Here is a 22,101-nt window from a genome sequence, read left to right on the forward strand (position 1 = left end):
AGAGACAAGGTGGTGCTCTATGAGGGAACATGCTTAGATGGGGTCACCTGGGAACACCTGAGGATGCAGCATTTAAACTGAGACTCCTCAGAGACCATGCACTCCAGACAAGGGAAGAACATGTAAAGAAACTCAGAAGTGAGTATGAGATTGGTATGAGCCAAAAATGAAAAGGATGCTGGTATGTTTGGAACACATCAGGAAAGGGAAGGCCAGGTAAAGCAGGTAGATAGAAAATGGCTGGATTCCACAGGGCCTCATCAGTCAAGCGAATTATTTGGCAGAATTTTAAGGGGGGAATGATATGGTCTACCATATATTTAAAAAGATGGCTTTGGCTGCTGAGCAAAAAATGAATGGGGATGATAAAAGCAGAAGGAAATAACCATTTCAACAGAGTTGGGAATATGGCTCAGTGGTAAAGCACTTGCCTAGCATGCATGAGGCCCTGGTTTTCATTCCAAGCAAACCACACACACACAAAAACAAAACAACAACAAAAAAACCCCCACAATTATAATATGCAGCCTGAGTTGGTAGCAAAGGTGAGAAAAAGAGAAAATTAATTTTGAGGTAAAAGCTGATAAAAAGATCAGGCTGTGAAGGAAGGAAATGGAAAGAGCCTTGTCCAGATGCATGAGGAGGTGGTATAGGGCAGAAAGCATTTACAACTGGTGGAGGAGGAGGACTGCCTCGCCAAGAGCAGGTCTCATGGGAACGGAACACATACCCAACAGTGTTGAGAAGTGCTAGGTAAGGAAGTGGACACTGCAAGTGCAGACAACTCTTTCAAGGTTTGGGTATTAAGGGACATTATGAATGGTGCCAGAGACTGGGTGTGTATGGAGAGAATATGAAATTAACAGAGGAATTTTTGTTCTGTTTTGAAAGGTAGGAAATACTACAGCATGTGAGGACACTGATAGCAATGTTTTTGAAGAGCAGAAAAGATATAAATTAGGACCTAAAGCTGCAAAACCCTTTAGAGGGCGGAAGCCAATGGATCCTGGACATGCCAAGACAGTTGGACTTCAACAGGAGGAGGGGCTCCATTTCCAGAGAAACAGGAGGGAAATAGCAGGAGTAGAGGCTGGTGGGTTTCCTAAGAGGAGCCTCAAAGGGTGAGTGATGAGACCAAACAGGCTCCAGGCCTCCTATTCTTCAACCACAGCAGCCCAGCTTTCACTGCTTTATATTTTAGGAGGAATTCAACATAGGAATCATTTTAGCTGCTAAGGGTGCTTAAAAAGACATGAGAAACTATGCCTTCACCAATCTCCTTAAATAGCCTCACTTTAAAAAAAAAACCAACTTTTTAATTATGGAATTTTTCAAACAGAAAGCAGAAATAGTGGCATAATGAACCCCCTATATCCACTATCCAGTTTAACAATTACCAACTTAGAGCCAATACTTTCCATATCATAAATTGTTCCTCCCTACACCATCATCTTAGGATTTAGGATTTACTTATTCTGAAGTAAATCCAATGAATGAGTCTTCCTGAATTACTGTTACTAATTTTATATCAACAATCTAGTGAAGGAGGGAGGTTACATATATGTCCACTTTGGGAAAACAAAACCAAAAGCAACCCAGAAACCTTTTTCTCCTGGCTGGGAGCAGGAGGCCACAGGATGCCTGGAGTTACTATGAAAGATGGAAACCAGAAGGAGTCTCTCAGAGCTCTGGCAGCTGTCCTCAACAAGTCCTGGAAGTTGAAAGTCTCCAAAGGGTAGATGAAGTCAAGCTGGCCAAAAACAAAGAGGTTGCTTCCTAAGAAGAGAACCGCACACAAGCAGCTTTCACAGCATAGTACCTGTACCTCCAGGGTGGTGCTGCAGTTGGCTCCATGACCAAGATCTATGGGGGACCTTAGAGAGACGAGGTCATGCCCAGCCACTTCAGCTAAGGCTCTTGACTTGGTCCACCGAGTACTCCAAGCCCAGGAGAGGCTGATAATGGTGGAAAAGGACCAAGTTGGAGGTTGTAAACTGATACCGTAAGGGCAGAGAGATCCAGATAGAATCACCATTCCGGTGGCAGCTGCCAACAAGAAGTATTAGAACAAACAGGTTAATAAATCGCCTGATTTGTTAAAAGCAAAAACAACAGAGAGGAAGGGCTATACAGAATTTTTCCAGTGGCTTTCTCTAGCGGGTCAACTCTTGACAGACTTTCTTATCTCACTGGCCATAAATTTCAGAAAGACACTATGATCATCAATTCATAATTTTGTTAAGAAAATATTTTTTCCCTATCTTTTCCTGTTTGTCACTTTAGAAAGAACAGAACACAGTATTTTAATGTCAAATCTATAAAGAAGCACAAAAATCTAAGAATACAGTAGAGTCCTAAGAAGGGTCAATTTATCTTTTACTAATCTACTTTCACTTTATCACTTTGCTACTGACCAATGAAAATAATATTTCAGAAAAGTGAGAATAGTGCTCTAAATTCATACTGACTGTCAGCTTAAAACAGGCAAATGAAACAAGAAGCTAGAAAAGTAAGGGAAGATGCCATACAGATGGTCTTCATAAAGTAAGATATTTGAGAGCTAGCAAGCCCAATGTGAAGGATCGAAGTAAGGATGCTACCTGGGAGTAAAAGCCTATCTGCTGTTTTTGAAGGAAGAAAACCGAAGTAGTACCTTATAATTGGAAGGAGCAAAAACCTAAGTATCAGCAAGATGTATAAGCAGAAATTACAAATGCAAACCAAGGTTCTTGGGCTCAGGATAAAAAGAATTTGTGAGGAACACTTAGATAGCATATGAGGTGAGTTATCTCCACAGATTGAAGGTAACAAATCTGGTTTAAAATTTCCCTTTTGGGCCGGGGATGTGGCTCAAGTGGTAACGCGCTTGCCTGGCATGCGCGTGGTGCTGGGTTCGATACTCAGCACCACATACAAATAAAATAAAGATATTGTATCCACTGAAAACTGAAAAATAAATGTTAAAAAAAATCTCTTTCTCTCTCTCTCAAAAATAATTAAAAAATAAATAAATAAAACTTTCCCTTTTGTCTTTATTTCCCCAGGAGTTGAATGAATTTTTATATGTTAACACAGGTGGTATTCCAGTGTTTACTATCCTTAGTAGAAAGAAACAATTTTTAGCATACATGTATTTTATAAAGTCAAAACAGAATTTTCATTCACAGTCAATACTGTAGATTCTATGTTATGATGAATTCCAAGAACACAAAATTTCTGCCGTAGAAAATGTACTTTTCAGTTGTAACATCTTCAAAGAGTTTTTGGTTTGTCTTTATTTTATTCTTTTTTTTAGTTTTTTAAATTTATTTTTAGGTGTACATGGACACAACACAATACCTTTATTTTTATGTGGTGCTGAGGATCAAACCCAGCCCCACTCATGTTAGGCGAGTGCTCTACCGCGGAGCCACAATCCCAGCTCCTATCTTATTCTTTTTGACTGTGACATATAAAAGATTCCTGCATGAATTCCTATTCATTGGGCACTGCTGAAAATACTTAATCACCATACAGGCATGTGTACCATGGCAAGAGCACCCAAACTAGAGTACTGGTTTGTGATCTCTAAGCCAAAAGGATTCTTGACTTGTCTTATCTGATTTGTCAAAACTATTGTGCTGAACTGGGTCTCTTCTGAATTTCTCAGAATTACTGGATTATTACAACCAAACCATCCTAATACCAGGCAAGTAGTCATGATGAAGCAGGTAGAGGTAGAAAAGCATTGAATATTCAGATTATTACCAGAAAAAACAGAGCTATCAGGGTCTCCTGGGCTAAATCTGGCTCCAGGTACCCAGGTCAGGTCAAGTCAAGTCAAGTCAGCTAGGCCCAGCCCTCCCTTTTTCTTTATATAAGCAGTAAAGAGTATCCCTAAATGTGAAACCTTGGGAAAGAGCATGGCTTGGTCATTACTTTATTCTGAAGCACTGGAACAGGAAGCAAGTTTCAGGAAACAGTGGCTTATTGGAGGACTGCACATTTCTAAGATATTCTTTACTAAATGGAATGTTTAATAAATGTACTCTATTCAACAAATAGAATTAAAGATTGGCAAGCCTCAGGGAAAGAGGCCTTTCTCAGCCAGCCCTAAGGCCACTAAGTGTGGATGGGAAATTGGTGTGCAGGACCCTGGGGCCCATAAAAGCAGAGTTAGAATCCTGTAACCACTTCTGGGTTGGACCAGCCATAAAATATCAGGGAGGTCTAGTGTTCCAGGTACTTCCATAGCATAGCAACATGAGCTAGGTCAACAGTGGAAATGGTAATAAGCCCAGATAACACCAAAATAAACTTTTAGAAAAGAGGAAAGAATTTTGATAAAAAGTGAAGGACTCATGATGCATAAAGGTTTCAGCTTTAAAAGGCATATGAATCTAGTGGATGAAGGAACAGACCACAGCCACTGAAGAATGACAGAAAAATCCAATAATTTGTCAGGATTGAGTACCAAGGCCAACTCAAAATGAGAAGAGCAAGACATTGAAGCTGTTGGGCTGACTGGTTACTTTTAAGGCCTTTATTTTGGCCAACAGAGTTTAATGACCAGAGTGGCATTTCTCTCCATAAGTTACAGACTTTGGGGGTTTTTCTCAGCAAAGACTATTATCTTCAATATCCATTCTTCTTTTTATTTCGTAGCAACAGAACCTCTGACCTTTTAGCTGAATACATTTCCCAGGCTCCTTTGCAGATACATGTGAACATTGGATTGATTTCTGGACAATCAAATGAAAGAAGAACTGTCATATGCAATTTACAGGAAGTGACCTTAAAACAAAGGGATGCAACTTTTTCATCCCTTTCTCCTTTCAGCCAGCTGGAATATAGGTGTGAAAGCTAGAATTTGGACAGCTATAGGAGACCATGAGGGGCATAATGATGATGGGACAACAGCAAAATAGAAGAGGTCTTAGACTCTGGACTTCTACATGCAAAAATATTAACTTTGTTGTTAAATTTTACTGTCATATGTGGCCAAACTTAATCCTACATGTTACAATCTCACTGAAAGAAAAACAAACAAAACCCCTAAACAAAATCCCCAAACCACTCAGGGAATAGTGCTTTCAGAGATTAGAGCAGAATATTTGTTAGGCTTTTCTCAAGCAAATAGAAAAATTTCTCAGCATGTGAAGAGGCATTTTGCAAGATGTGTTTAGGATACCAAGAATCAGCTCATATTAGGGCATTTAAGGATTCTGGGAGGTGAAGAGAATTTGATTAAAAATCTTACAGCCCAGGTATACTGAGCAGATACAGGGAGTAGGCTGGGGGGGGGGGGTCTCCTTTATGCATAGAAGACAAATGGTCATTTGAATGCTAAAAACATTGTTGACTTAACCTGCACCAAGAAATTATGCATTCCTGGGATATTTGCAGGCAAATAAACACAAAGTAACAGGCAACCAAAACCTTTTGAGAGCTTAAAGGAGAGGAAAAACACAGGTTGTATCATTTGTAAATATATAACATCATAAATGAGAAAAAAAATTGTTCTGAACACTGGAAATGCAGGTGACACGAATACAGAATAAGAAGTCATTTAGAGAAGATCATATATTGCTATAAGACACGAATTATATTTGCTTCCTAATAGGATCATAAACTTTGATACCCTCCTGATCTGTTACAATATAGTTAAACAAATCCTCAAGCATATTAAAAAGTAAAATAGATGCAAATTCAGCCCTAAAACTTAACATAAAGGTGACATTTCAAATTAGTAGTGAAAAAGACTGAAAATCTCAACTGATTGACTAACTGAGGGTGTGGAAGATTACACAAAGAGGGTGACCTAGACCTATATGATAGAGCTAAGGTGGAATTTTTTTTAAAAAATGACATTTTTATATTTATTTTTGTGGCATTTAGGATTAAACTTAGCTGTACCAGTGAACTTCCTCCCCAACCTTTGTAAGAATTTTTTATTTTGAGATACAGTCTAAGTTACCCCAGCTGGACTTGAACTTGTGATCCTCCTGCTTCAGCTTCCTGAGTAGCTGAGATTTACAGACATGCAGCACAATACCCACCTACACCCAGTTATTTCTATATTTATTTGACGAAAATTTTAAAATGAAGTCATGAAAAATTAAATAAAATCTCAAAAAATCGTTTTTGTTTGGTAACACTGGGACAGATAAGTTTTTTCTTAGGGGAAAAAATCCAAAGTGACAACAATACAAAAAATAGTTCATTTTGATTCCATTAAAAATGTTTAATTGTGGGCTGGGGATGTGGCTCAATTGGTAGCGCGCTCGCCTGGCATGCGTGCAGCCCGGGTTCGATCCTCAGCACCACATATAAACAAAGATGTTGTGTCTGCCAAAAACTAAAAAATAAATATTAAAATTCTCTCTCTCTAAAAAAAAAAAAAAAAAAAAAGTTTAATTGTGTAAATTACATAAATATAAAATATGCATGGTTAATTAGGGTAAATATTTATAATATATGATGACTCAAAATGATAATTTTCCTAACATATATCTGCCTACCTCTTACAAATAAGAAGATACACCGCAGAAAAGAAAAATAAAAGAACACAAACAATTCATAGAAAAAAAAATCAGTGGCTTACAAACAAAGGTGAGCTATATAATTTATAACCAACGAAATAAAAATTAAAACATGTTTCATTGATCTACTAGAAAAGATGAAAAAGTCTGATATATACAATGATAGCAAAGAAGAAGGAAAACAAGCGCTCGTCGTGTGTGTGTGAAGCACTGGGTTGGATCCTCAACACCACACAAAAATAAATAAGTAAAATAAAGGTATTGTGTCCATCTACAACTAAAAAAATATTAAAAAATAAATTATAAGGGAGCAGTCCCTTTGCTGATATGGAAAGCTAGCCAAGATAAATAACAATAATAATTTATAACTGTCTTTTAACTATAAGTTATAGTTTAAACTAGTGATATCCAAACTTTTTTATTTATAGCATAATTTTTAGCACATGACTCCAAATGTTTCTTTATAAATGATATATATATATATGCTAAACTGAATTTACATTATAACACTACCCAAAAAATTTTTAAAAATCTCTTTGAAGGTATTGGCAGCAAATTTGGCCAGAATCGATTCAGGATTATCAATAGTCTTTGTCTTGTTTAGTGTGAAATTTGAATATTCATTCTTGATTTTTGGATACTGCCCAAAACTTGGAGGAAGGCATTAGATAGTGTGGAACGTGCACCCATGAATGTGAACAGGAACAATTCTGAAAGCCATCAGGCCTCAGGCGTTCTGGATAAAGGATTGTAGACCTGCATAACCCTTCCCTGAAGACTAGCAAATAGCAGGTGCTAATAAGGACTTGTTGAATGAGTAAACTCTGACTCATCCATCAATTATTTTCTTATGAGACCTATACAGGTGATCATATTCCTAAAGATTCATGGCCACAGATGCTATCCAATACTTCTGCCTGCCTTTTATAGTTTTTGCTTGTTTTGTGTATTTTTATATCTTATTATAAAAACCACTAGCTATAAATTCTTGGGCTTACTGACATCAGCTATAAATTCATGGATGATCACTGTCTCTAACCAAAAGCAGCTGCTTCTTCCCTCCTATTTTCTAGAGCATTAGGAGCAGATAATAAGCTCTGTATAAAGTTAACTGGCTCTGAATGAAGTCTCAGGGGTTTTGCACTGAGTTGGGTGCACACTTGTAACAAAAATTTTGGCTGCTTAATGGGTCTACTTCCTGGTTCTCAATGTTTGGGAATAGAGAAGTTGCCAGATGACCAGTAAATTAATTTATTATTTTACTATAAACATGTATAAGCAGTATACACAGTTAAAAATAATTCTGAAAATTAAGTACTGGAAAAGTAACCTCCCTGAGGGCAGGATTTTTGTCTGTTTTGCCCAGTTTCATTCCCATGGTGTATCACAGTATTTAATAGAAGAAGGAAGAAGCATGTTGGGTTGGGAGACTCTTCTGCCCTTACAGAAGGCAGATGTGTAGATAAGGCAGAAGCTGTAAAATGCTAGAATTAAAGGCAGATGAAGCAAGTAATATTTTTAAATGACAATGTTTAGAAACATATTAGTTTGGCAGATCAACTCTTCAAGAATGGGGGAAACAGTATCAGAAGCTTACGGTGTATCTTAACTTCCAGAAAAAAAGGAAAATGATATTTTAAGCCAACTGGCCACTTAAAAAGGTCTAGACTCAGTATAACTTCTCTGGTAAACTTCCAAGACGAATGCATTCTATAGTATTCTCAGCTAACTGCCTCAAAGGAAGGCACAGAAAGTTCTGCCATACCGAAAACATGAGGAGTGAGGTAAGAATTACGACTTGTACAGTTCTGAATTCATAGGTGAGACCTAGGAATTCTGATTGAAAGCCCAAGGCCTGTGCAAGCGCTCCCAAAGCGTTCCCAGGCCAAAGTAGCATTGGGTGACTGTGAATGTGCTACTATATCCTCCTTGAGAACTCAGGGGGTGGGAGGGAGAAGGCAAAGTTGGAAAAAGGCAGGGATGTTTGGGGGTCAGTAGGAATAAGAAATGATGCCAAGTAAGACTCGGAAAAATCTCCAAATTCGGTCTAGGTAGGGGGTCTTGAGACCAGCTAAGGTTCGAGGACAGAGTGTGAGCCTGGGTGGAATTAGAGGAATGAAAAAACAAACAAACTGCAGAATTCTAAAGGGGCCGCCCAAACTGTAAACCTCAGGGTTAAGAAAGGCCAGGCTGTGGGAAGCCAGCTCAGGCCAGATCCGCCACGTTCCTACCGGTCCGCACGCGTTCAGCCGCAGGTCTTGGAAGTCGGCTCCGTATATAGCTTCCAGGGCCTGCAGCTCGTGGTCCTGCCGCTGCGGGTAGCTCTCCTGAGGTTCATCCCGGCCGCGCCCGGGAACCCCGCGGCCCCCAGTCATGGCTAAGCGGCTGCCAAGGCAGCGCGGCCTGGCAGCGGCGGCTACCCGGCCCAGGCGGGCTGGGGGGCGGGGCCCGGTGCCGGAGACGGGCCTGTGGGCGGGGCCGAGAAGAGGCGGGTCCGTGGGCGGGACTCCACGCCAGGGGCGGGATTGGGGCGGAATTGGGGCGGAATTGGGGCGGGATTGCGGCTGGGCCCCGCGCGGACTCTTGGGGCTGGAGGAACCCAGGCTGATCAAGGCTGAAACCTTGCTCACAATCTGCAGGAGAAAAGCAAGTAAAGGAACTGCATGAATGTGGGCGAACAAATTATGCAGATTGGAATGATAGTACCAGATTGGATAGTTTTCACGAAACAAGTCTCTTTAACAGAAGTGCCTTAGACTCCCAGATAACTTTTGATTCTTTCTAAAAACGAATAAAATTTATTCTTTTTTGGGGGGGGGGGATTTTATTTAGAGAAAGGGTCTCACTGAGTTGCTTAGCACCTCGCCTTTGCTGAGGCTGGCTTTGAACTCCCAATCCTCCTGCCTTAGCTCCCAAGCCACTGAGATTACAGGCGTGTGCCATTGTGCCTGGCTAATCTTAAAGGGTGAAAGGAAAGTGACCACAACACTCAGAGCAACCAAGAGATCTTTATTGCAGCAGTGCAACAGAGGAGAAAAGAAAGAGGAGAGAGAGCAAGAGAGAGACAGAGAAAGGAAGGGAGATAGCAAGAGAGAGAGGGGCCCGGCAGGAGGGAGTTTTTATGAGGTCTCTGGGTCTGCAAGCTGCCTTGTTGGCACAAGGGGGGTTACGTGTTCGGCCTTGAGCAGGGGGTTGAGTGTTCAGCCTTGAGCAGGAGCTTGGGCATTTGGGCTTGAAGCAAATAGTTGATAAAGAACCAGACAGAGGGTTTGAGAGGGCAGGTCATCCTGCAGCTAACTTTGTTTGGCATGCCCTGCAGACAGCTTACTCAGCCTGTCCTTCACCTAACAAAGGGCATATTTGTCATGACCAGGAATATAGGAAGTGTTATGCTAGCTTCTGAAATGAACTATAAAAGAGGAGTCCCCTAAAGGGGTTTAGAAAGCAAGATATATTTTTACAACTAAATAGCTTCTCAAGGTGACTCCTTTGAGGGTGATAATATTCATGGATGGATATTTTAGTTTGGCACATTTGCTATTAAAAAATTAAGTCTGATTTGCTTTATGATCACAGTGTTTGTGCACATGTATGTGCATATGTATATGTCTGTGTGGGACTATTGAGGCTTCCTGGGGAGCGAAGGGAAGGTCATTCAACTTCCCACTTCCCTGAAATAATTTAATAATAAATTGATGAATTTAATAGCAAATCTGTAGGTACAAGGACAATTAAAAACTCAGATCCATAGGAAACTAATTTCCTGTTCCATATATTGGAGTAATTTGGAATACACGATGTTATGGTTTAGATTAGGTATCCCCCATTGTGAGACAATGCAAAAAAGTATATAGATGGAATGGTTGGGTTATAAGAGCTTTAATCCAATCACTGAATTAATCCCCTATAGGAACTAGCTGAGTGGTAACTGAAGGCAGGTAGGGTATGATTGAAGGAGGTAGGTCACTGGGGTGTGTTTTGCGGGTATATATTTTGTCCCTGATTAATTAAGTCAGAGTCTTCTCTCTCTCTCTCTCTCTCTCTCTCTCTCTCTCTCTCTCTCTCTCTCTCTGATGGCCCTGGCCTGAGTGGGTTTCCTCATCCACACACTTCCGCCATGTATGTTATTCTCCCTCACCCTGACCTGGAGGGAATGGAGCTGACAGTCAATGAACTGAGACCTCTGAAACTGTGAGCCCAAAGTAAACTTTCCTCTTCCAGTTGTTCTTTTCATGTCTTTTGGTCACAGCAGCAAAAAGCTAACTAAAATAGATGATATATTTTAAACAGATAATTGTTTTGATGGTAAATTACTATATACCAAACAAAGAATCATAAATGTTTAGCCCAATGGTGAAAAGGTTAAATTCCAAACTTCTGTCCTTTGTTTATTGCAAAATAAGTGATTCTTTCATTTTTTGAAATATAGGGCTTGTTATATAATATTTTCTTTAGATCTACAGATGTTTTTATTTTTTATGTTTTGTACTGGGGATTTAACTCAGAGCTTTGTATATGCTGAGCAAGCACTCTACCACTGATACCACTGAGCTACATTCCAGGACAGATAATTTTTTAAAGGTTGGAAGGTGATGCTTTTTTCCTCTTGGATATTTTTTCTTTAAACATCAATAAACAGGAATTCATCTTGCATAGTTACCCTTTATTGCTATTGTACAATGTGCCAGACCTTGTCAGGATTTTCATTAATTAAATTCTTTATTGCCCTCAAAACAACTTTGCAAAATAGGCATTTTTAAGCTAGATTTAGAGAGGCAAAACAACTACCCAATGTTATTTGAACACAACTGGAAATGGTGAAGTGGGCATTCAAACCCAGGGCAAGGATTTATGCTCCTGATACCCCAACCACTGTGCACACTATAATGAACTCTTTAATCTTGAGAAAGTTGGTAGTTTTTCCTGTGTAAAATGATAACTCAGGTTTCCAGAAAAAGAGAAATAGGTTTTCTGCTATATTAAGCTTTAGTGCTCTCCAAAAATCCATTTAAACAATACAAGTTTATCAGAGACCAATGTTTTTGGATGTGAAAATCTCAATATTTCAACTCAAAGATGTCCAGAGGTTCTATTATCTGCTACCACTTTCATTTCACAAGGACTTCAGAGATCCTTATTGCCACTGTCAATATTCACAGAGACTTTTAAAAGTCCTGACTCAATATCTTCTTCTGTTCCCAGAAATAAAATAAACTGTGCTTTTAAATATTTAGTCCCCAATTTTTATAACTATATCTGCCAGGATATGTTGGGTTATGCTGTAATAGTGTGTAACTGTAAAAATCTTGGTTTCTTGGTGTAATCAATATTTACTTCCTGCTCATACCAAATTTTTCATGAGTTTGGTTGGCCCTCCAGGGTATGTGCCCTCCTATATGGTGATTCAGAGACATAAGCTGCTTCCATCTTTTGGCTCTTCCATTTCAACACAAGGCCCCTTCCACAATCACAATGGCAGGGAAGAAGAGAGACTTGAGAATCACAAATAGCATTTCACTGTCTCAGCCCACAAACGACTCCACAACCGCTTATATTTCATTAGTCATAATAGTCACATGTACCTGCCCACCTGCAAGTGCAACTGAGAAATACATTCTTCTGTGTGGCTCCAAGAAGAAGACAATGAAATATTATTGAATGTTTGTGATGTCTACATAATAACCTGCAATATCTATTCTTTCATATAGGCATAGAAATAGTCATTTGAAAATAGAACTGCTTATTCCAGATGGGTAGTCAAGTACCATAAAGACTTTTCTCAGCATGCTGCTTTTGGGCTTATCACACAAAAATACTTACATTTCTCCAGCTTTTCTCTTCTGTCATTAGTAAAAGGCCACACAGGGGCATGTGAAGGATAGGAGGGAAGAAGTAAAGGAAAATAAAACCCACTGGATCCACCTCACTTACCATGTTGGGCTTTGCAATTACTATCAATCCTAAGAATAAAGGAAAAAGTTGAAAAGGAAAGAGTTATTTTTTAAAAATTACTTATTGAATTAGGGTTCTCCAAAGAGAACATAACAAACAGGATAAATATACATATAGAAAGAGATTAATTATGAAGAATTGACTGACACAATCACGGAGCCTAACAAGTTCCAAGATTTGCAGTCAGCAGGATAGAAATTTAGGAGAGCTGGTGGTATAGTTCCAACCCAAGTCTAATGCCTGAGAACAGAAACACCAATGGTGGAGGTTTCATTTCAAAAGCCAGCAGGCTCAAGACCCAAGAAGAGCCAATGTTTCAGCTGGAGTCCAGGCACGGCTCAAAGACAGTTCAACAGAAAGAAATGCTACCTGAGTAATATTTTTATCTTTATTTTATTTTTCTCTTCAGATCTTCAACTGATTGGACAAGATCCACTCACATAGTGGAGGACAATCTGCTTTATTCAGTCTATTCATTCATATCAATCCCATCCAGAAACACCCTCACAGACACACCTGGAATAATGCTTGACTGAATATATGGGTTCCTCATGACCCAGTCAACTTGACACATAAAATTGATCATCACACCTATATTCCAGTGGTTACAAGAAAATCCACAAGCAAGTTTCAATAGGTATATGATTAATTTCAGAACAGATGATTGGGGAAATCTGTAAAAATCTGTTGTTTTCCACATACTGCTTCCCTAATTGTGTTTGTAACACAGAGCCTTAACATGCGTTAAATGAGTGAACTACAGACACATGTAGAAGAGTAACTTCATTAAATGCTGTGCAGACTGAACAAGGCAGAACTTTGGAGAGGGAGATAGATCTGGAGAATGACTAGAACTTCCCTTGGGATACTTAATCCCCAGAACCTCTCACTCCCTCTTTGGGATTCCTCTTTTCCTCAAAACTCTATCACCATGTTTATTATTTCTATGGAAAAATGGATCCCCAGTGCTAATCAACTATATTAATCATGAAACAGGTGTATTAATCAGGGTTTCAGGGTTCTCCAGAGAAATAGAACCAATTAAATATATATATATGTATATCATAGTTTATAATATTTATTTCATTTATATATATGAAAGAGGATATTGAGAATTGGCTCATGCAATTACAGAGGCTGAGAAGTCCCACAATCTGCCATCTGCAAGGTGGAAACGAAGGAAAGTTGGTAGTGTAATTCAGTGACTACTAAGGCCTGAAGACAGAAGAAGATGGATGTTCCAGTTCAATAAGAGAGAATAAATTCACCCTTTCTCCTTTCTCTGCTTTTTTGTTCTTTTTATTTATTTATTTTTTTTATTCAGGCTGCCAACAAATTGGATGATGTTTACCCACATTGATGAGGTTAGATTTTCTTTACTCAGCCTACTGATTCAAATGTCAATCTCTCAGAAACACCCTCACAGATACATTCACAAATAATGTTCTATCAGTTATTTGGGCATCTCTTAACCTAGTTAAGTCAACACATAAAATTAGCCATCACATCAAAACTTTGGGAACATAAAGTGGTTTTAAGTTGGGAGGATGCCATCTTAGACTATTTTATGGGAGATGAATGTAAAGAAAAATGACTTGTGATAGCATTTTCTAGAGCTAGAGTCAGATGTTACCTTAAAAGAAAACAAAACTGTACTTCATTGTTTATGATTTGCTTTACTGTAGCTTCAGAGGGTTTTGGATAAAATTATCAGCACAAAGTGTGTAGGCTGGTAATTCCAATCATCTGTCCTTAGCTCTGGCCATGTACTTGATTGCTGCCAAGTGTTATTTCCTGGCCAGCTCATATCAACATAACATCTGCTATAGTCTAAATATTGTTTCTTCCCCTCATAAGTTCTATGTTGAAACCTCATCACAATTGTGAAGTTATGAGGAGACCCCCCCCTGCTTTAGCAGGTGATTATGTGATGAGAGCTCACCCTCATGAATGTGACTAGTGCCTTTATAAAAGGGTACTTTTCTAACCATGTGGGGACACAGCTAGAAGGCATGAATTATGAGCCAGAATGCAGTCACTGAATCTGTGGATGCCTTGATTTTGGACATCCAGTTTATAGAACTATGAAAAATTTTTTGTTGTTGTTGTTTATAAGCTGCTTACAGTAAGGCATTTTGTATAGCAGCCTCCAAGATTATACCTGTAAGTAATTGAAATGGACAGTATTAATGCATGTAGTTTTTGACCTGTTCAACTTTAATTCCAAATAAGATATCTAAAATGGAACATTTTGTTAAATGATTATAACATTTCTCATTCCACATGCTCTTTTTACAAAAGAGCATACTCCTTACTCTGAGAGTTGTGGTCTACATCCCTCTCCCTTAAACACAGTGATTTTGGGACTGCTTTAATAGAGTGCTGGGTTTCTGTTCTCATGATTAAAAGGCTTAGAAGTCACTCCAGTTAAACTGGGCTAACTGGGCTGTGCAAAATAACCACACAAGAGACACAAATACCTTTTTCTTTGGGGTCGCTGTGACAGCTCCTCTGACCTTAAGGGTCCGCAGCAAGAGAGAGATCGACAAATGGTGCTGGGAAAACTGGAAATCCATATGCAACAAAATGAAACTGAATCCCTTTCTCTCACCATGCACAAAAGTTAACTCAAAATAGATCAAGGAGCTTGATATCAAATCAGAGACACAGACACGGCGTCTGATAAAAGAAAAAGTTGGCTACGATCTACATACTGTGGGGTCGGGCTCCAAATTCCTCAATAGGACACCCATAGCACAAGAGTTAATAACTAGAATCAACAAATGGGACTTACTCAAACTAAAAAGTTTTTTTCCTCAGCAAAAGAAACAATAAGAGAGGTAAATAGGGAGCCTACATCCTGGGAACAAATCTTTATTCCTCACACTTCAGATAGAGCCCTAATATCCAGAGTATACAAAGAACTCAAAAAATTAGACAATAAGATAACAAATAACCCAATCAACAAATGGACCAAGGACCTGAACAGACACTTCTCAGAGGAGGACATACAATCAATCAACAAGTACATGAAAAAATGCTCACCATCGCTAGCAGTCAGAGAAATGCAAATCAAAACCACCCTAAGATACCATCTCACTCCAGTAAGATTGGCAGCCATTGTGAAGTCAAATAACAACAAGTGCTGGCGAGGATGTGGGGAAAAGGGTACACTTGTACATTGTTGGTGGGACTGCAAATTGGTGCAGCCAATTTGGAAAGCAGTATGGAGATTTCTTGGAAAGCTGGGAATGGAACCACCATTTGACCCAGCGATTCCCCTTCTTGGTCTATTCCCTAAAGACCTAAAAAGAGCATGCTACAGGGACACTGCTACATCGATGTTCATAGCAGCACAATTCACAATAGCAAGACTGTGGAACCAACCCAGATGCCCTTCAATAGACAAATGGATAAAAAAAATGTGGCATTTATACACAATGGAGTATTACTCTGCATTAAAAAATGACAAAATCATAGAATTTGGAGGGAAATGAATGGCATTAGAGCAGATTATGCTAAGTGAAGCTAAAAACAAATGCCAAATGTCTTCTTTGATATAAGATATATTTGATATAAGGAGAGTAACTAAGAACAGAGTAGGGACGAAGAGCATGAGAAGAAGATTAACATTAAACAGCGATGAGAAGTGGGAGGGAAAGGGAGAGAGAAGGGAAAATGCATGGAAATGGAAGGAGACCCTCAGGGTTATACAAAATTACATACAAGAGGAAGTGAGGGAAAAGGAAAAAATAAAACAAGGGGGAGAAATGAATTACAGTAGAGGGGGTAGAGACAGAAGAGGGGAGGGGAGGGGAGGGGAAGGGAGGGGGGATAGTAGAGGATAGGAAAGGCAGCAGAATACAACAGACACTAGTATGGCAATATGTAAATCAATGGAAGTGTAACTGATGTGATTCTGCAATCTGTATACGGGGTAAAAATGGGAGTTCATAACCCACTTGAATCAAAGTGTGAAATATGATATATCAAGAACTATGTAATGTTTTGAACAACCAACAATAAAAAAAAAAGAGAAGAGAGAACCTACAGAATGGGAGAAATCTTTTGCTAGCTACACTTCAAACAGAGGATTAATATCCAGAATATATCAAATCTCAGAAAACTTAACACCAATAAAACAAATAACCCAATTAAGGCAAATGAATTAAACAGACACTTCTTAAAAGAAGTACAAATGGCCAACAAATATATGAAAAAATGTTCAACATCATTAGCAATCAGGTAAATGCAAATCAACACTACTGAGAATTCATCTCACTCTAATTAGATTGGCAGTCATCAAGAATACAAATAATAATAAATGCTGGAAAAGATGTAGAGAAAAAGGGACAGTTTTACATTTTGGTGGGATCGTACTCTAGTACAACCACTGTGGAAATCAGTGTGGAGGTTTCCTTAGAAGAAGGAACCACCATAGGACTCATCTATATTACTCCTTAGAAGTCATCCTAAAGAATTAAAGTCATCATGCTATAGTTACATAAGCATACCCATGTTTATAGCAGCACAATTCACAATTGTGGAATTCACAGATAATTCTAAACTATGGAACCAGCTTCGGTATCCACTAATGCACAAATGGATAAAGAAAAAATGAAACCATGTCATTTGCAGGAAAATGGATGGAACTAGAGACCATTATGTTGAACAAAATAAGCCTAACTCAGAAAGCAAGGGTCATGTGTCGAAGCTAGAGAGGGAAAAAGAAAAATGTGGAAATCTCATGAAAATCAAAGGGAGATCAGTAGAGAAAAGGAATCAGAGGTGGGAGGAGAGGGAAAGGGGAAGCCCTGGGGGGTGATACTGGCCAAATGATATTGTTATATTGTGTACATGTACAAATATGCAATAACACCCCTCCCCCGGAAAAAAAGAGAGAGATCGAGAGCACTGACTCCTTTTATTCAGAAGAAGCTATTCAAATGAGGCAAGGGGTCAGGTTTCAGGGGTCTGAGTCTATCTTCATGATGTCCACTGTCAGTAGGTTGACTGACACCTGGGTAGGCCACACCCAGGGGCACACTAAGAGAAGGGGACACACACAAGGCACTTCCATGGAAGATTCTACCCTAAACAGGGCAAAGGGTTATATTACAAAGGAACAGGTGAGCATTGCTTCACCCATGGGGCTGTAGCAAGACACACCTATGCATGAGGCACCCTCCCTCGAACCCAAGAAGGGTGGGGAAAGCTCTGCCACATTTCTGTGACTGAGCGCCTCAGCACCCAGCCGCCCCGGGAGTGTGACTCTTTCATGTGTGAGGTTGATCTCCCACAATGGAGTATAGTGGAAGTGATGCTATGTGAATTCTGAGATTAGGTTATAAAAGTCAATATGGCTTCCACATTATTCTCTTAGGACTGTCTTTCTTGGGATGCTATATTGTGGAATATAATTGTCAGGCTGTGGGAAAGCCAAGCAGATACATGGAGAGGCCACATGTAGATATTTTAGCTGACAGCTCCAGCTAAGTTCCCAGATAACAGGTGACATCTACTTCCAGCCTGTGAGTGAACAGCTTTTAGATTTCAGATTCAGCCAATGATTTTGAATTACCCTAGTTGATAGCATGTGGAGTTGTTCAAGCTGCTAAATTTGTCATGGTTTGTTATGCAGTAGTAAATGACCAGACACATATAAATAATACCATTATAACTATATAAATGATACTACTATAGACAATTAACATGTCTTTAAATCATATCCAACCTCTAACATTACATGTCAATCTTAACTTTTCTTGACTCATGATTGTAATGAGTGAAAAGTTCATAGATGACACAGCTGTAAGAATCATGACACATTGTCCTTGGCTCTATTTGTTCCTGAGGCAAACCTTCCTCACATCTGAGAATCATGGTGAGCTCAGTTCATTAGGTTGTTGATACCACTAACTCTATATCTTAACACCAAAATAGGGACTGTAAAGAATTTAGAGGTGTCTTTTCAAAATGAAAATATAGTTTTTTGCTTTCTTCATTTTTTTTTTGTTTTCCCACACCTATATTCCAATTGTTTTGAGTAGGTGCCAGAGGGTGAAGGTAGGTGTTTTTAGACTATTACCAAACAACTCTATTTGCACAGTCTTCTCCAGCCTTTCCTTAAGGAGTGTGCTGAATGTTAATGAATCACTATTATAATTTGTGCTTTATGATTACAGTATAAGGGGTTTCATTTGAAAAACATGTTTAGCCTCACAGAACTAATTTTAACTACTGGAAATGGCAATTTTTTTTGATGGAGTATAATTAATGTAATTATTAATTTCCCTCTTCTTTTTGGTCTCTGTAAAGTTTAATGTAACTGTTTACATGAAGAATTACCATATGCAGGTATTGTGAAAATCCAAAGATATATCTAACATAGATTTCTGCCCTCTAAAGATCAATAAATAAGAAGGGTGACCAGTGAGAGTAAAATAGTCTAACTATAGCAGGATCATCCTTGAGGCAACCAAAAAATAACTAATTTAAATTACTGCTTAAGAGTTATTGTTCTTGGAGCTGACCTTGTCATTCACTATGTCAAAGTCCTCTACCATGTACTTCAGGCTGTACAAAAGAAACCAGTTGCCATTAAGTCAAACTATGCAAAATCTTTCTTTTCTTGTCTCATTTCTCCTTTTCTTTTTTCTAGATCCATTCTCCTATTTGGTTTCTCTTTTATATTCTTAATTCACTTGTTTATCCCAGTTTCCCAGCCTTAGCATCAGCCCACAGGAAGGTGCTTCCTCCCAACTCTTCATTGCCAGAATCCACTACGCTTGGATTATACTGTGTTATGTTTTAGAAAAGAGATCCAATAAAAGAATCTAGGAAACCACGCACTGGGTTCCTATGTTCCATATTTCTTAAATCCTTCAGCTACATTTAAGGACTGACAGAGAAGCCAGGAGACTGGGCTCCCTGCAAAGGTGGCAGAGACGTGTAATTAAGGGCTTGCAGGCAGCCCAAGCTGACAAGCTCCAGGATAGTAACGGTAGCAATAAATGAAGAGAGGTCCAGGAGGAGTAGGGAGCGTGTCCCAGCCGCCAGACACCAAATCCCGCGCCTCCTACACTTCCCATAAGGAAGTCACGCTCCGCGGGGCCAAGATGGCGTCACCTCCCTCGGCAGCGTGAGGGGCGGAGCCGAGCATCACGTGACCGTCCCCGCCGGCCGCGCGCCCCGGGTTACCCCAGGCACGCGCAGGTAGCCGGGCGGCCGAGGGGGCGGTGCCACTGCCCCTCAAGGGGCGTCCACCCGCTTTCCTTCGGTGTCGCTAAGCTCTGTCCCAGCGGCTTCGGGCCCGAGTGGGGCCGGGAAAGGGGGTGTCGGGCCGTGCAGAGGCAAAGAGGGGTTACGGAACGGGGTCCCTAGGCGGGAGGTCTGAGACCCCAGCACGGGTCTGGATCGTAGGGGACTGCCGGGAACAGCTGGCAGCCAGCCAGCCAGCCGCGCAGGGTCAGGCTGTTTAGGAGACTCAGGGCATTCCAAATAGGCCTGGGCGCCCCCCGGGAGTCGGGGTTCTGAGCCGACGGGGTCAGCTCCGACCACACGACTTGGCCATTTCGTGGGTTTCACATCGTCATCCAGCCTCGAAGCCAGCAGGATTGAAAAATTGCTTTAGCCAAATGTTCTTTTCCCTCTGAGGAGGGAGGCAGAGACCGTCGGTCCAAGGGGACTAGAGTGGGATACCCTGGCTCTCAGAGGGTGGAGGGAGCAGAGGTTGAAGCGGGCGGCAGGATTGGAGAGCACCCTTCTTGAGCATCAAATGCCCCCTTCTCTGTTTTCATCTCTGCTGAGTGGGCTTGGCCGCGCTGATCCCCCTGGAGGAGGGACAGACGACGTTTGGCGGGCTCTGACCGTGCAGCCTTCATGTGGCTGCTGACAGGGACCCAGGAGGGAACAGACATGGGGCGCGGCCTCGCCTCTCTCCCACCCCGCCTCCCTGGTGGCGGGGTTGACTACGTGGAGACGTGAGGGGACCCGCCGGCTGCCCCGGCTCTCCAGGACTCCGCCAGACACCCACGCTGGGCTCCGAGGCAGGCTGGCGGCGAGCGGAACCGGAGCCCCAGCCTCGCCATGGGGCATAACGCGAGCTGGATCTCCCGGAACGCCAGCGAGCCGCGCAACACGTCGGGCGCCGAGGCGGCGGGCGCGAACCGCAGCGCGCTCGGGGAGTTCGGTGAGGCGCAGCTGTACCGCCAGTTCACCACCACTGTGCAGATCGTCATCTTCATAGGCTCGCTGCTCGGTAAGCCACCTGCCGCAGGGCTTCCCCGAGGGCGCAGGCTCTGGGAGCTCCGATCCGCCGTAACCAGAGCCGCGTGGGTTGCAAGTGCCTGGTCAAGTGCGATAGTTGAAGGAGGTCTAAGAATCCTGTAGTTACTGCAGTGAAGTTAAGCAGGAGTGGGCGACCCCAACCCTTAAGCTGGAAGCAGAACAGTTCCGATAGATCTTTCTCTTAGCTGAGGTTGGTGCCTGGTCTGGGCAGAGGTCATCCTCCTTGCGGAATGCTTCGGGGTGGGCAAAGGGCTGCGCACATCATACTTTACCTCCTGGGTGCCAGGAAGCAGCGGTGGCTCCAACACTTGTTTACAAATAAGAACTAAGATTCTTTGGGATTTTGTTGCTGATGAAGGAATGTTACTCTCTTTTAAAAATGTATTTCTCGCTACTACTATTCCCTATATAAAATATTATTTTTGTGCATATTTTATGGCTTGCCTCTTCAGAGCACCGACCTTCTGGTAAGCAACCCTGTGAAGTTAAACTTTATGTTGCCTTCAGCTATTTTGAAAATTCTCAAGTAAAACAAAACCCACCTTATTTCTCTACTTATATTTTGTTCGAGGTACAAAACAAAGATAACCCTAACCCTAACCCTAACCAAACCAAAACAAAAAGCCCCAAACCAACCGCAACAGATTTCTTTCCTTGTTCAGGGAAGAAAAGATCAACTGAAGTGAGGGGCTAGTAAAAACTTATGTCCACTAGTAAGAATTACCTGTACTTCTCACTTGTCTTAAATGAGACTACTCTTTAGAGCTACTCTTTAAATGATGAATAATATAATTAATATTCATTTCAGTTGAGGTTTGCCCAACAATGCACACTATTTGTAAATATGTGTAAATTCTCTGATGTGGCATTTGGAAGGGTGAGAAGAGATCTTTTATGATTATATCTGATGTGTGCAAGAGTAGTGTTAAAGTTTCAAAGTAAGGATAGGTTTCTTTTCCCAGAACTTGTGGATTTTCACGGAAACTAAGATAACTGACATAAAAAAGACCATATTTGGAAGAATTTTAAGTGTTTGGTATTTCCCTTCATATTTTTTCTAATTGTCATCTTTCCATTACAGTCCATTCTTTTGTAATATTGGTTTTCCTCTTTTTTTCATGAGTGCATTGTTAGACATTTCTGTGACTATATGTAGATCGATATGTGTGTTTTAAGATGTTTTTATGAGTGAAGTTCACATTAACAAAAGCCTGTGTTCCAAAGACTTTCAACATTCATTTATCAAACATTTAGTAACCCTCTAATAGATACTAGGCATGATACATGGAGTTAAATTTCAATATTGTCACACTTACAGTGTAGATTACTGGGGAGGCTG

The 22,101-nt window shown here is 40.6% G+C and overlaps 2 protein-coding genes and 1 long non-coding RNA gene across 12 annotated transcripts in view; 2 read left to right on the forward strand and 1 right to left on the reverse strand.

Moving 5' to 3' along the window:
* Eif2ak4 (eukaryotic translation initiation factor 2 alpha kinase 4) overlaps nucleotides 1-8,986 on the reverse strand; it is a 103,153-nt gene extending 94,167 nt beyond the window's left edge. For 3 of the 8 annotated variants that reach the window (XM_078049832.1, XM_078049840.1, XM_078049839.1), the window contains exons 1-2: nucleotides 8,753-8,893; nucleotides 1,820-2,046 (exon numbers count right to left, since the gene is read on the reverse strand). In XM_078049832.1, the coding sequence (XP_077905958.1) occupies nucleotides 1,820-2,035 (216 nt within the window). In that variant the 5' untranslated portion in view covers nucleotides 2,036-2,046; nucleotides 8,753-8,893. Of the gene's footprint in view, nucleotides 1-1,819; nucleotides 2,047-8,752 lie in introns of those variants that run through there. The other 5 variants (XM_078049834.1, XM_078049835.1, XM_078049836.1 and 2 more) reach the window with 5 other exon arrangements.
* A 61-nt stretch (nucleotides 8,987-9,047) lies between these two features.
* Nucleotides 9,048-13,754, forward strand: LOC144377766 (uncharacterized). Of its 2 annotated transcripts, none has more exons than XR_013438839.1 (3): nucleotides 9,048-9,167; nucleotides 12,883-13,110; nucleotides 13,608-13,754. It is a non-coding gene; the product is annotated as an uncharacterized LOC144377766 (long non-coding RNA). The 2 variants fall into 2 exon arrangements; XR_013438840.1 differs by having other exon boundaries at nucleotides 9,057-9,171.
* Nucleotides 13,755-19,651: 5,897 nt separating this feature from the next.
* Nucleotides 19,652-22,101, forward strand: part of Gpr176 (G protein-coupled receptor 176) — a 112,015-nt gene continuing 109,565 nt past the window's right edge. Inside the window, exon 1 of one of the 2 annotated variants that reach the window (XM_005316390.5) lies at nucleotides 19,652-20,733. In XM_005316390.5, coding sequence (XP_005316447.1) covers nucleotides 20,562-20,733 — 172 coding nt within the window. In that variant the 5' untranslated portion in view covers nucleotides 19,652-20,561. The remainder of the gene's footprint in view (nucleotides 20,734-22,101) is intronic. The other variant, XM_078049851.1, reaches the window with a different exon arrangement.

Source organism: Ictidomys tridecemlineatus, chromosome 5 (genome assembly GCF_052094955.1).
Source record: "Ictidomys tridecemlineatus isolate mIctTri1 chromosome 5, mIctTri1.hap1, whole genome shotgun sequence".
NCBI lineage: Eukaryota > Metazoa > Chordata > Mammalia > Rodentia > Sciuridae > Ictidomys > Ictidomys tridecemlineatus.